General features: G+C 31.5%; 2 protein-coding genes and 1 long non-coding RNA gene across 4 annotated transcripts; 1 reads left to right on the plus strand and 2 right to left on the minus strand.

The window, feature by feature from the left end:
• Positions 1–1,645: 1,645 nt before the first annotated feature.
• Positions 1,646–6,542, minus strand: LOC121267952 (protein IN2-1 homolog B-like). Its single transcript, XM_041172051.1, has 10 exons — positions 6,384–6,542; positions 5,107–5,181; positions 4,866–4,926; positions 3,935–4,021; positions 3,316–3,414; positions 3,142–3,241; positions 2,988–3,067; positions 2,642–2,749; positions 1,955–2,035; positions 1,646–1,855 (listed from the first exon to the last, which is right to left on the minus strand). The coding sequence occupies exons 1-10, from the start codon at positions 6,392–6,394 to the stop codon at positions 1,850–1,852; spliced, it is 708 nt and encodes a 235-aa protein (XP_041027985.1). The 5' UTR covers positions 6,395–6,542; the 3' UTR covers positions 1,646–1,849.
• LOC121267961 lies at positions 4,237–15,362 on the plus strand. Its single transcript, XR_005941096.1, has 3 exons — positions 4,237–4,365; positions 9,467–9,476; positions 15,352–15,362. It is a non-coding gene; the product is annotated as an uncharacterized LOC121267961 (long non-coding RNA).
• LOC121267934 (probable protein phosphatase 2C 38) lies at positions 9,971–14,533 on the minus strand. 2 transcript variants are annotated; one of them, XM_041172042.1, is made up of 6 exons: positions 14,049–14,533; positions 13,575–13,657; positions 12,988–13,479; positions 12,005–12,372; positions 10,956–11,192; positions 9,971–10,467 (listed from the first exon to the last, which is right to left on the minus strand). In XM_041172042.1, the coding sequence occupies exons 3-6, from the start codon at positions 13,310–13,312 to the stop codon at positions 10,243–10,245; spliced, it is 1,155 nt and encodes a 384-aa protein (XP_041027976.1). In that variant the 5' UTR covers positions 13,313–13,479; positions 13,575–13,657; positions 14,049–14,533; the 3' UTR covers positions 9,971–10,242. The 2 variants fall into 2 exon arrangements, with proteins under 2 accessions (XP_041027976.1, XP_041027970.1); XM_041172036.1 differs by having other exon boundaries at positions 12,005–12,387; positions 14,049–14,532.
• Positions 15,363–15,412: the final 50 nt, after the last annotated feature.

Genomic DNA, 15,412 nt, shown 5'->3' on the forward strand with positions numbered 1-15,412 from the left:
TATCTTAGGGGGGGTGGGGGGTTAGCATCACTTCGACTATGACAGTCTCCAAGGTATTTGAAATCTTGAAATCGTCCCATGCCCTTATCTACTTGGGAAATCATAGTCTCCAAGGTATTTGAAATCTTAAAATCGTCCCGTGCCCTTATCTACTTGGGAAATAGTTGGATGTAAATGTTTGGACATTCAGGAAGTATACAAAAGAACACTTAAATACATTATAGGAGCCACAAATTAAAAATAAAAAGTCATGAACACTAGTTACATTAAGTCATTAAGCACAATGACTGAAAACCAGAGCAATAAGGTGTGCACAAAAAAGTTTCGAAGTTCCTTTATTGTGCATTCTTTATTTTGAAGACTCGATTATTCCTTTCTATCAAAATATACTATATAATGCACAAAGGAATCATCTTTCAAACTACAGCAATCACTGGGGGGGACAACCTTGATTATCTTTCTAGAAAGCTATTAAATCCACCATTCTCAAAGGTATAACCCAAGCCACCCTAATTTTTTAATCTTTTTATGTTTGCTTGGAGGAAATTTTTGTTTGTTTGTGTTTTTGAACGAGGCTATGTTTGTTTTGAAACACCAACTTGGAAGGAGACGGATCTTGAGGCTATGCATGGAGGACTTATGAGTAATTTTTTATTGGGGTCTTGGAGTTCAATATAGTTTATTCGTTTCTATTCTTTTAGTTATATCAGAAAATCGTTTGCCAGAACAAAAATACAGACCAACATATTCTTGACAATTTTTCTACAATTATGTATTAAAATAATATATTTTTTAAAATTGTAGTTTGACTTTTATTTAGATTTGACGTTTTTAAAAGTGAAAAGCGAATGCGAAATTAATCCAAATTGGATCTTAACCATTCGTCGCCAAATTGCAAGTTTTATCGCCCATGCCGGCTTGTTTGGATTGCGGTCTCAACTCATCTGATTTTATTTTATTTTATTATTATAATTATTTTAAATTTTTATATAAAATATAATAAATAATTTAATTTTTTCAAATCTTATAATAAAAATAATATTCTAATAATATTTTATTTAATTTTTATCTTATTTCCACTCATTATCCAAACATCCCCGCCTTAAAATCTTGGAAAGTAATTTCAGTTTTCTTCAAATTAATTGAATCTCAAAATGATCTCACCACTATCTAATGACACGTAGTTTTTTAAAATTAAAAATGCAAAAATATATTCAAATAAAAAAGGAGTCTAAAAATATAAAAAGAAAAAAATTGAAACTCTAATTTTCCTTTATTTGATGTCTGTGTTTTAATTTTTTTTAATAAATCATGTATGGTGTCACGTCGAAAAAATCATTTGAGTGATAAGTTTCAGATGATCAAATAGCATTATTCGTTACACAAACGTGCTCTTGCAGTCTGTTCCCTCTTGTTTTTTCAGCTATTTATATTTAATTGTTTTTATTCACAACATCATGAAAAAACATATAAAATTAAGTTTGACTAAAACGTAAGGTCAAGCGTAAGTTTGGCCCTAAGATTGAGTTTTTTTTTTTTTTTTTCCGCCGGCCATATAGGTAATGAAACTGTGGTTTAATGTAAAAGGAGCATACTACGTCGACCTTTGCCTTTTAGCATGTCGAAATGGTCGCCACAAAACAAGTTCTGGTAATGCCAGCCGCGTTTTCGTTACCATAATTATTTCAAGTGCAGAAACATAGATAATCATAATGGACAATCCACGTAGGTTTTCGAAGTCAATTTTCATGGCTTCAAGACTCGAAACTTAAACATGTCCTCTAAAGCCATCACAACAGGTACAAAACGGAAGATAGAGTTTTTATTCTGACGGACTGATTTTTCAGAGTTACTCCTGCAGAAGAAATGGTTCAGGAGAAGCAATAAGAAGACTGTCATCAAGTCAATATCACAGGCAACAAACCACTTGTACAGAACAAAAAGAGGGAATTACCAAGAACATTTTCCTTAAAATTCCAATATACTCCTTTGGGTCACGTCGAGTTTGTTTGTAAGGCTCCATTTTGTATACCTCCTACACATTATTAACAAAAAGTGAGTAGAAGTTTCATTCCATGTCCATTACACTATTCAACATGAAAGAATCAGCGTGAGTACCCGCTCAAGTTGACTGCTTTTGCTGTTTGGATTTTTTTTTTAAATATTTTCAAAAAAAAAAAAAAATACTCCAATACACTTAAAATCATTTTCTTAAGTAAAAATAATAATAATAATAATAAATAAATAAATAAAATTGTCAAATAGTCAAATGGAGCGGTACAATTGGGAGGCAAAGTAGTTTTTTCCAAAAAATTAATCATGTTAAAATCTTAAGGAAAAAAAAATCTTTATTCTATGGATATGAGAATTTTAAATCTCAACTTGGGTTTATCTTCCGTCACAATGGAAGTGAGTACACTAACTTGTGGAGTTCATTTGATGCTCTAAATTATAAGTTACCGTTTACTCAACCCCAATATCAACTTTGGTTTTAGCTCAAATGAGATTGAAGGAGAAATATTGACTTATCGGAGTTTATGACAACAAAGAGACATGAAGATGAAAATTAGAGAACATATAAGACATCCAACGGAATAAGAAATAGAATCAAATAGACATCGACCGTTTAATTTTATTGTACCTCAATAAAAGCTGCCAGTTTAGGCCTTCCTGCTGTGAGGTCATAATTCTTGACATCCAATAAGAAGTGTTGAAATCTTTCAAGAAATGGAGCATAGGTTATATCCACCTGAAGATTACGAAAAAAGATTTTAACTGAGTTCCCTTACCATAATATGCAATAGGACGTTTTCTACATTGAGAAACTCTGATAGCTTTAACTGTAGAAAGACCTACAACTTGCCAGTATTAGAGAAACAGAAACACTGCAGATCATCTACCATTCATCTCTTCACAAAAGCAAGACTGAAAACTAATAAACAGCAGAAAGTGGATATAATTGCGATCACACCAATATTTTCACGTACCAGACTGAACTGATGACCAAGGAAAAAGGGGCCATCTTCAAACTTGGAAAGAGCCGTTTCGACAAAATCAAATGCAGCATCTGATGCAGTTTACCATTATAGTGTTATATAAGTGTTATTTATAGATGGCATAAGCTGCAGATATTCAACTCACATGCTTTATTCTCGTCTCCTTTAAATGATGAAAACACGGCTGAGTTGAACGAGTCAGACGAGGACATCAGCTCTTCTGCAAACTCTTTCTTGGCAGGATCCTACAGTTCAAAATATAGTGTCTTTACAAGAAGCGGTGCTGATAAACAAGCACTAGAGAATTTTCATGTCTTACGTGAGGGAAAAGTGAAGGCCCTTCAAAGTGACTGTCTATATATTTGATCAGATTAAGACTCTCTCCTTGGACTTCATTATTGTGTTCTAATGATGGTACCTGCACAGAAGATATTTCGGGTAAACAACTTATGGGAAAACAAAAAAAAAAAAAAAAAAAAGAAAAGAAACATAACTAAATTGTGCACAGCACCCACAGCCACAAGTTTCTTCTTTAGCTGTACGGTTTGTCTTACTACGGAACTTGTACACTGTTTAGTTCTTTATTTTTTATCGGCACTGTTTAGTTCTTTATTAGTTTTAGAATTAACAATGCATCATATATACTGGCCCAGTATCATCTGGAGGAGGTATATTGGCATTTCCATGAAATGGAATCATTCTATTGTTTTACAGGGCAATAAAAAATTGTCTACATCTATTTCATGGCACAAGACTACTTTGTATTATGGTTTGATTATCTATAGAAAAATTACTAATTACTAACCATTCTTCTTTCATTTCCCACTCCATTGTGGTTTTTGAATGTGTTGTAATTTATAGGGGAAGACAGGATGGAAATTTATACCTTCATATAAAAACCAAATATCTTAAGAGAATATTACATTTATAAAGATTACCTTATTAGGTGGGTACAGTTTCTCCTTATACCAATCAGGCCTGTTTTGCAGATCAATGGGAACCAATTGTATCTTGTCCTGCAATCCCTGCTCCCGCGCATTATTTGGACACAACAATGAAACAGGAGTAAGTTTTGCTATAAGATTGAAAAAGCAAATGCCAAAAATGGCAGATTGATTAGCATGGATAAGACATTTTGCAGCATAATTCCCCCTAAGATAAGAAAAGGAACCGAAAAAGGGTTCCAAGTATGATTTCCCTCATGATCTATTTTGGGTACCTGAGGAAACAAAAGCAATCACCCAAATATACCACTGTCGGCTTCATTGAGGTTAGGTTTCCAAGTTCAAAAAGCAAAACTAAATCCTGAAATCAGATCTACTTCACTGCCACGTTTGGATACTACGAATACATCAGAATATTTGAGTGAGTTAAGATGTTTTATTGGGTTTCGAGAAGAAAGAGAGAAAACGTTAAATAAAAATATTATAAAGTTAAAAAATTGTTTAAATAAAATTGTTTAATATTATTTTTATTTTAAAATTTGAAAAAATAATATTGTTTTTTGTATTTTGTTTGGAAGTTTGAAAAAGTTGTAATGATTATATGAAAAAGTTGAATATTTAAAATTAATAAGTGTTTTGTATTTAAGTGATGTTTGGAAATGAAATATTTGAAAATATTTTAGAATATTTTAGGTGTTCCGACCCTAAACCCCCTACGTACCCCCATGACCCATATCTCCAACAAAATAAACAAATTGTTGTATGGAGTTTGGTTTTGACCCCTTTTTTCTCCTTACCATTCAGAAATCTTATTTTAGCAACAAAATCGTACCGTGCATTCTTGTCCCCCGCGCTCGCACACAACATACATACATAAAGAGATCATAAATAAGAAATGAGATCATGAAAGGATTTTGAAGACAACCTTAATATTCCGGGTGGCCCACACACGCTGGGCATACGGGCATGTGTATGATATATACAACCTTCAATGTAAGAAAATGCAGCACTTATCAAAGAGTAATCTCTTAGAAAAGAAAAGCTCTCGATTAGGTTTATATGATAATAAGGGCATCGAAATAAATCTATTTTAACTGAACGAAGGTGTAAAATATAATTACTATGGTTAAACAAGTGCCACAAAGTGAAGCAGATTAGAATCCAACCTTGTAGTTCCATCAAAAAGCGGAGGTGGTTCTGCAGTAGAACCAAGCACTGGTGGAAGGACCTCTTTCACAAGTCTGCGTAGAGAATGAAAGCTCCGAACGTAAAAACCGAGTTTCTTTTTAATCTTTGGTTTTTTCTTACAAAAAATAAAAAAGACAAGGAAAAGCTGCAATCATCTGCATGTCGATTCTCGAAGGCCTGGGCGGGACACATAGTAGCTATTCTCACTGTTATCCTTATATTTTATTTATTATTATTTTACTATTTAGCTTTTTTTTTTTTTTCTTCGACGAATCTAGATTAAAAATAACATACTTTCTTTCATAATTTAAAATAAATAAATTCAATCAATCAACGAATTGATATAATTTAATTAAAAATAATTTTAATTTTATAAAAATATCTTATATTTTAAGATAAAATTATAAAAAAAATATAAGTTTGATATTCTCCATATAATTTACAATATATATATCATACTTAAGTGTTAGGAAAAAAGACATATTTCTTTCTGATAGTGTTTTTTTAAATTCAAATAGTAAAAGAATATCAATTTTATAAAATTAAATTTACTTATAATTAAATTATATGTTAGTTGATTGAATTTATTTTCTTTTAAATTATGTAAGAAGGTTATGTTTTAAGATTTTTTAATACAGATTCAAAGGAAAAAAAAAAGTAATTGAATTGTAAGGTATTAGTACATGAAGTGTATAGATATCATTACCCTTCTTTAATATTTTCGAATATACTTTCAAATATTACTTAAATATAAAATATTTTTTAATTCTAAAATTTTTAATATTTTATCTAATCATTATTTAATCATTACAAATTTCTTAAATTCCTGAGCAAAATACAAAATCCTATACAAGTTTTTCAAACTTATAAACAAAAATTATATTCAAATAATTTTTAATTTATAATATTTTTTATTAACTTTTTATCTATTATTTTTTAAAACTCAATAAATATCTTGAGTAAAATTTGATAATTACCATTTACAACCTATTCCACAATTATTAATAAATATTCTAAAATATTCTTGATATAACCTCTAAATTTCGCGCTATAGGGATCCTTGAAAACCAGGAAAACCAACTTACTTATCACAATCATACGTGTGTGTAAGTCTGTGTATCGAACTAAAAAAAAAGTATGCCTAAGCGTGCAAGTTCTTGGAGTTGACGTTGTAGGAACTGTGTCGATCTGTTCTGGTTTCTTTAACTCAATATTATCAGTAATCGAGCATACTATCACTTACATTAGGACTTACCCGGATGCCATTGTAGCGGATAGTATTGTAGCTCTGGTTTTTCCGGGTGCTTGAAAGCTGTAGAGGAATTACGTTGGTGTTTGGTTATATAATCTGCGTCAGTGTCACCTTTTTCGAAAATAGTAAGACGGAGAAAGGGACGAGCGTGGCGAAGGGTAGCTCAGTATCGAACTGGTCATTTCTTTTTTGGGCTTTGTTTGACGGTTAGTTAGGGTCCTCAAGATGCTTGTTTCTCTATCAACGTGCGGAAAGAGTCGAGAGTGGCGAAGGGTAGCTCAGTTTCAAACTGGGTTTCATTCTTTTTTGGGCTTTGTTTGACGGTTGGTTAGGCTCCTCGAGATTCTTGTTTCTTTCAGATCAAAATCTCCGGTCATTAGATTGCTATTTTTTTTTTTTAAAGATATTAAGATGTTTGTTTCTCTAAGAATAACGTGCGGATCAATAAAAAAGATTTCATGCAACTTCTGTGGCTGATTAGATTGAGTAATGATACCGATACGACGACATATTTGACATTTGTCTCAATAAAAGAAAGAAATGTCGTTGCGTAATATTTTGGAGATGCTGCACAGAGTGACAAAACTTGCTGATTGATCAATAATTTGCCTGACAAACCCATTGAAAACACACTACCTGTATCAGGTAACACCACCACCCATTCCAACCTAGTAGCCGAACGTCAGTTGACCAGTGGTTGTACATATCCATTACCTTTTTAAAAGAAGGGTAGTGATCACGTACTACCCAACTTCATTTCAAATTTTTTTATTTTTTTTAATATTTTTTTAACATCTTTAATCATTAAAAAAAATAAAAAAATATAACTTTATTAATACTCACTTTATTAATTAAGTACAATAAAAAAATTTAAAAAAATAAAATATAAAAAAAATAATAAATAAGTAGTAATAAAGTTGTAATCCCATCGTTATTATTAAAAGAATAATGGTAAGCTGACAATGTGTATACAACTTAATAATAAAAAAGTTATTTTTTAATCGTTTTCTTTAATTTTTTATTTAATTTTGATATATTTAATTTTTTTACAATAGAATTAGACTTCACTTTTTAAAAAAAAAAAATTATACGTCACTTGCACAATATATGATTATATCATAAAAAATCATGACTAAAATTTTAATTATAGTCAAATTTAGAATATTTTTAAATTTTTTAATATTTCTTGTATATTAATGTGAACTCAATATATTTTGTTATTGAAATAGCTTCGATATAGCCCAATAAAAAATTAAATAGAAAAAAAAACTCATTCATCCTATTTTTTGTGAATTTTTTATCCTTTTATTATGTTCAGCAAAATTGTTAACACGAAAATATTAGTTTTATTAAAATAAATTTTCTCTAAAGCACTCTGAATGAATTAGTCAAAGTTAAAGGATATTTTTATGAATGTAAAATAAATTTAATTTTTGGTGATTCCATTTTATATAAACCTCCACATTGGAATAACTATTTTTTCATTATGTAATAATAAAATAATATAAGATGAATTTGATTTTGATTATTCACATTAAATCTCCACAATAGATTATCTATTTATTCATTATATAGTAATAAATAATTAATAATTTCAAAAATATTTAATTTTTTTAAGTATTAATTTATTTTATTTTATCATATTTTATTTTTCTACCTATTATATATTAATTAATAATCATATTCTTATTAAATTTATATATCACTAACTCAAATTAATATATCAATTGTGATAAAATATGTGATAGAAGGAAATAGAGAGAAGTAATTAATAAAATATGTATTTAATGTATATACAATAATCTTTAAATTTGAAAAAAATTTTAAAAATTACTGTAACTAAATTTTAAATATTTGGAATTTAACTAATACATTGTGAGTATATTTTGCTCTTTAATAATTAAATATTCAATAAATTTAACTTTTAATTAATCTATTGAGAATACTCTAATAAAATTGTAACATTTTCATTATTTATAAATAAAAGTGTAAATGGAGGACATATAAAGAAAGACTAAAAGAAGAAATAAATAATAAAAAAGCATTTACATAAATAAATAAATAGTACATATTATATGCAGAGAAGGGTTTTAGCTCGTATATATTTTACATTTGTTTTACATAATTCGATAAAAAAATATATATATTTTTTGACATATTATTAGTCATTTTACGTAAAAAAGCATTGAGAGTGCTTACAACGTCGAGTTGCGGGACAAAATCACTCGTTTGAATGTTTTTTTATATGATGTGAATGTTTTTTCACAGGTAATGACCGATAAAAAAAAAAAAAAAAAAAAATCTTACAGATAAAGCCACAAAAGCTTTTAGGTACAAGTTTTGACAGGCATAAAAGACATCTAAAGGAGACGCTCTGTGGTACCCTCGGGTACTGAACAGTGAATGCCATCATTAAGCAACCTGGATTTTTCACACTAAGAGCTCGCTATTTTATTTTATTTTTTTAATAATTAAAAAAGTGATTATTAATAATTTATTTTTTTAAAGATGTTTAAAAAAATTTTTTAAAAAAAAATACAAACGACACGCCTAATGGTACATACTGAGCGTCCATACTATTAACTCTTACTGTTTCATAAAGGTATAAAAGGAAAGAGAATTGCTACGTTGATCGAAAAAACATCTTAAATAGGCTATTTTATTTATTTATTTATTTTTTTCATGTATTTTTAGTCATCGTAAACATTTAAAAAAAAAATAAAAAATTCATAACATCATTAAAAAACACTTATTTAATCACTAAGTAAAAAAAAAAAAAAAAAAAAAAAAAAAAAAAGAAAAAAGAGAGGGTCATTCCGGACACATTTTCGGGATAAAAAACATTTCTCAAAAGAAAAACATTACTTTGCCTCCTACTTTGATAGCTCAAAGTGACCGTTTGATTTTTTTTATTTTTTTTACTTAGTAATTAAAAAAGTAATTTTAAGTGTATTGGTATATTTTTTTATTTTTTAAAAATATTTAAATGTATTAAAAAAATATAAAAAAAAAATAGTTAAATAATACGCCAACGGTAAAGGTGGGACGGCAGAGTAGCCCCAGCCGGTTTAAAATGCATGATCGAGCAGTGAAATTGTGAATACCGAGCTACAGCTAAAACCAGAACAGAGAATGTGTGATTTGTAAACAGTCAAAGGGAGGAAAGAAACTGACACTTCAAAGAAGATGATGTGCGTGCAAATGAAGCCTAGGTTCCACTAAATTACTAATTGGCACACCTAGGAAAACCATGAAGCGGGGCTGGGTACACTTACATGGCAAAGACTCATGAAGGCGGCATGAATTCCTTAACTACCAAAGTAATTATATAATTGACATTTGCAAAGTGGTAGTTTGGAATTTGGAGTTCTTACATAACACAAAGCTACAAAGCTATTGCCAGCTGGCATGTGAAGTAATGCAAGTTGCAAACCACGAACACATCTTGATTACTTGATCTGAAACGTGTAGACTACCTCAAAAATTGCTATTGTTCGTTCTTGTTGAGTTGCCTTCAATTTCAATATTCCTAATAACCTGCTAACAGCTCCCAAATAAACTCAACTAGACAAAGTGAAACTGAACATTACCAACGTGCTAGAGTCTCGCATTCCCGTTATAATGGAAAACTGTAGCTATTGTTAAGTGGTAGCCTTCTTACATGAGTCAATCACCAGATAATTCCTACAGAACGTTATGGGAAAAATGTTTCCAAGAAGGATCACTACACATTGGCGAAAAAAATAAAAAATAAAAAAGACATTTCTTCAACTTCTCTCTTTAAAGGATAAAGAAAAAATAATGTTTCTCAATACAATTGTAGAAAATAGGGTTCAAGGATAGATATTCAGAACCTCTTAAACTAGGCGTTGGCAAAGTTATCGCCACCTCCTCTGATTGAAAGTAGGGGTCCATGCCAGGAGCTGCGACTGATCAGATGGGAATCAAGAAACAAAACTATAACTGTGATATCATCATGAAAATGTCTCCGCACCCCTCGATCAATCTTTTTCAAGTCCGAGTATCTCATTTCTCTTTTTTTGGCTGCATCACAAAGTGCAGTTTTAACAAGTTTTCTTGCTATGCCCTGCAAAAACATAGGAGATTTTTAAATTCGTCCTGAAGAAAATTCAACAATTAATGACTAACAAGAAACTAATTACACCATAAAATAAAATAAAAAAATAGTAAAAAAAGACCTATCCATTTTGCTCCTATTAAATTAATATAGTGTCTTAAGAAAATGAATAAAAGAAATTTCACGATTTTTCAGTCTTAGAAAAAGTCAGCAGTACCTACTTCACAGAACAACTAATCTTATTACACATTGGCACATTGCTAGAAGATCTCTAGTTATCCATAATTTTCCCGCAGGGCTAAGATCTATACAACTGTCTTCAGATTATTGTCAAATCTTTTTTAAAAGGAAAGAAAGAAGGAAAGAGGCCACAATCTCTTATAAGCCAATGAAAAAAATTAAGGTACCAGTACCACATAGTCAGTTAGAAAAAACCCATGGCAACAATTTCCACCATAAATACAAAGGAAATTCAAATATAGTAACAGGAATCCTACATTACGTGGACAGCTCTGGACAATGTCAACTGCCTCCTGATTGCTTAGGTGCTCCCATAAGCCATCTGATGCAAATATAAGAAATTGATCTTCAGAACAGAGTTTCTGCACAGATATTGTTGGCTCGGCTTTAAGGATTGGCTCGTGGAAGGGTTCCGGCAGTCTAAACTTCGACAATAAAGGTTCTCTATTGAACTCTGCCTTTTTCAAATAAGCATCGCCTATTGATCTTGAAACCTGCAAGAGCAACAAAGATTTGTCAAAAGAGCTATCTTTGCAGTCATGTTATCGTTGTGTACAAACCACACAGATTTCCTGAGGAGAAATCTTTCAGGAATTATGGATCATACTCAACTCTCTGATTTTGGATTCATAGACTGCTCACATTGCATGCCACTTAAGAACCCAAAAACTGTGAAGTATGCCAAACTAATACAACAAATATCTTCTACGTTTCAAATTCAATACTTACACTTATTCAGAGTATGATGGAAACAAACTTAAATTATTATAAAAAAACCTGAGCAAACGTAGGGGAAGCATCTACTAGTTCAGCAGCAATTAATATTAGTTGAAAAGATGGGGGGCAATTGATGGAGTTGAGAATATGGATGGGCCAGGTTCAAGGTTGCCCTGACCCCAGTACTGAACCTGGCATAGATTTCAGTAAATCCTCTTGAACCCATCACAAACCAAGATAGATCTATATGAAACAAATCCCATAGGGCAGGACATAGCAGGTCATTAGGTAATCTGTAAAGATCAGAATATGTTCACAGCATGTGCATTCAAAACTTAAAGTAGAATAGCATAAACTAATATTTCGAATATAAGATGGAACTCACCCAAACCCCAACATTGCTCCGATCTTAAACCCAAACCTGCTTATCCCTGATTATCTAATTCCCAAAAAGATCTCATCAAAGGGCTTTTTAGCCTCTAATACAGTGACTTAAAAAGGATATAAAATAAAAGGGTTACTTGGTAATAGACAAGGAAGAAAACTGGAAGAAACAATCTATAGAAAAAAAATTCACTTGAGAAATCACCTGTATCAGACCCTTCACACGCCACACTTTGTGTCTTAAAACAACAATCTGTGGATCATCGGGATGCAGGGATCGCAATTCCTCCCTCACAGATTCCACACTTGCATTGTGCTCATATGATAACTGAACAGCTTTAATCACTTTAAGAGCCTTCTCCTGTCTTCCTAACACCACCCGAGAATCTCCTGCGTTTGCAATGTAAAGCAGTCCGCTACATATTATGCCTACCAAACAACATGAACCAACAGAAGCAATTTGTGGCTTACTCAGCCACTGCCTCTTTACTAGAGTGAGGAACTCCTCTTCAGTTGCCAAGAATGCTTTGTTGATAACATCAGCAGACATTCCCCGATTCTCTGAAGTGAACTCTGCAGCACGAATAGCTGTCAAGTCAGTAACATATGCATTAGCATTAATTAAAAATTGGCGTCAAAGCAAAAACATGTTATCATAGTGAGAGCAAGAGGGAGAAAGAGAGAGTAGGGAATGTAAACTAAACCACTGCTTTTATCTTAACATACGGAAAATTATCATTTTCTGGTTGATATCATCCATGAAAACCTACTCACAAGAGTCACTTGCATTACCACCCAATAACAAGAAAACTTTGCCTCATTCTGAATTCTTACAATTGCAAGCTATAATCATAGAACTAGATTCCAAAGTAGAGGCAAATTCTCGTATAAAAAAATTGATACATCCATTGCCATATCTCTTGTTTCTTGGAAGCTATAATCAACTTTCAATTAAGCTAATATCACCCAATTTCATAACATAACTTGCGCCTGTTTTGGTGGGTTGTCCCATGGAATTCTCCGAGTGCACAAAGATCAAAATATAATAGAACTAATAATTAGCCACATTTGCAACAGGGGAACTGCCCACAAATGAAATAGCCATCACCCCAACATATTAACAAGTCTCACAAACTCAGATGAATTGAAAACTGAATTAATAAAGTGATTGGTGGAAGAAAAACTTACTCTTGATATTGTCAAACAGGCGATCATATATAAAACGGGCAGCTTCAGGGCCTCCATGCCCGTCATAAATTCCAACGAATGTTCCGAGAGGACCGGATTCAAGCGAACTCATTGACCCTGATTCAAGTTGGCTATGGTCTTCCAACAGATTGTTTGCTTGAATTACTGCCATTGAAAATTCTCCATTCACATGCTGTCCTGAATCCTTGTACCACAACAAACCATCAACCCGACCACTCACATCACTGCGCTCACTGGAATTTTCACCCTCAACAGAAGGTTTCCAACAGGGTGACACAATCCTCATCAATGCAGTTGATACCATACCTTACATATTCTCACCCAAATGACCCGAAAATCAAATTATTAGTCAAATGGTTATCAAGAACAAAATAGAACCCTAGTTTCTGCTCTAATTTCTCCTCAAGGACAAAAGGTAAGTCGCATGCTCCAGAAATCAAATATTCATTGATGAATACAGACACCATTAATCTGTAAAGGTGTAAAAGATAAAATAAGTTAAAGGTTATGTGCAGGGATAGCAAACGAACTTGAAACAAAAAACAGACAGTAGAAAAAAATCATACCATGCGGGTATTCGAGATGACAAAAGTTCTATGACTGCACAATACGATATTGAGACAAAGATCAAATTGCGGATATCACCAGCCTGCAAAGTTATGAAAGGTCATAATTAAAAATAATAATAATAATAATGAGCAAGGATAGAAAATGCATAACAAAAATTTGCAAGAAAAACAACCAAATGTAACTAACATAAGCATGGCCAAACGAAGAAACGGGTATTCAGAGAAATTGTTTGATCTTAACACAATAATCAAACGTAAACACCATTAATCTGTCAGCAATTCAAGATCAAAAAAAATTTACGGGTATGTGCTATAATTAAATACCAGGAATTAAAAGACAAAAATGGAACAATCATGGCACAGAATTAAAACTACAGGAACTTCTAAACATACCTTGAATCTATGTTCTGAGAAATATACCACCACTTTGTTTATGGTTTCTTGATTATAAACAGAAACTTATAAACATACCTTGAATCTATGTTCTGACAAATATTCTACTCCTTTGTGTATGGTTTCTGGATTATAACCTTAGCTGGAAAGAACCCATTTATCTGATGGATTAAACATATCATCGACAAGGGAGATTTGGAACGCTCTGACCAAAAAGAGAAGATTTTTCAAAACTTTTGAAAGGGTAGATCTAGCAACATATTGAGGGAGGAAGAAATCATGGAGTTGTTATTGGTTCTTGTTTCTCTTTTCCCTTTTCCCTTTTCCCTTCTTCCTTCCTTCTAAAGAAAGAGGTTATACATCATATTCCCTTGGTTTGAAATCCATCAATGGTGCCTTTTCCTATGGGCTTTTGGGTTGGATTTTCAGTTTTGGTTTTCTAATTTTCTGCTTGGGGTTTTGACTTTTGACTTTGACCCGCAACAAACCACCATTTTAGGCAACCTTTGCTCGTCTTTCCTTCTCCTTTAAATAGTAAAAAAGTATTCTTTCAAGGAAATTTTACTCTTCTCCCTTGTTCTTTCTTTTTTCTTTAAAAAAAAAAAAGGAATCCAGAATTCATTTATAGCAGATTTGTTAGGTCTCTTCAACGGTAAACCGATCAAGTAAAGTATGAAAAATAATATTTGTAAACTTTTAATCAACATTTCAGCTCGAAGAATTTTTATCTGTTCCTATTGCTTTCAATAATTGAAAAATGATATCCTTCAAATTCTCACTTGTCTTCCAAGTACTTTATGTCACGTTCAAAAAAAAAATTTTTTTAAAAAATGACGAATAAGAAATTATAAATAGTATTCAGAAGCATAATCATGCGGCGGATGTGGCAACATGCCGTTACCTTTTTTTAGCTTATAATGCTATTATGTGGCATTCAGAAGAACAAACGAGTCTTTTTTTTCCACACCCTATTGGAACAGTTTGGCATGCAATCTGGTCAACATTTACATTAGAAAGTATTTGGAATTTCACAACATTCGAAAACTCGAACAGCATTTCCACCTTCTAAGTTGGAGAGCTAATGTTAGTCAGAAACTCGATTAACACATGCTGTAGAGGATGTCGGATCAGACAATCCAAACATTTGTAATTGTAAAGCATGAAAAAAAAAAAAAATCTCATCATTTTCTTCTTTAGTCATTTTATCTCGGATTTTGTGATAAAAAACACAAACAAAAAATCAAAATAATTTTCACCAGTGGAGAGAAAAGATGAAAATATTTTTAAAAAATCAACATAAAATACATCTATTTTTATTTATCTAAATTACTATTCATTGCATCTAGGAACTCGTTTGTTTTCAGAGATGAGATGAGATGAGATTAAAGTTAAAAAGTTGAATAAAATATTGTTAGAATATATTTTTTAATATTATTTTTGTT

Source organism: Juglans microcarpa x Juglans regia, chromosome 1D (assembly GCF_004785595.1).
Source record: "Juglans microcarpa x Juglans regia isolate MS1-56 chromosome 1D, Jm3101_v1.0, whole genome shotgun sequence".
NCBI lineage: Eukaryota > Viridiplantae > Streptophyta > Magnoliopsida > Fagales > Juglandaceae > Juglans > Juglans microcarpa x Juglans regia.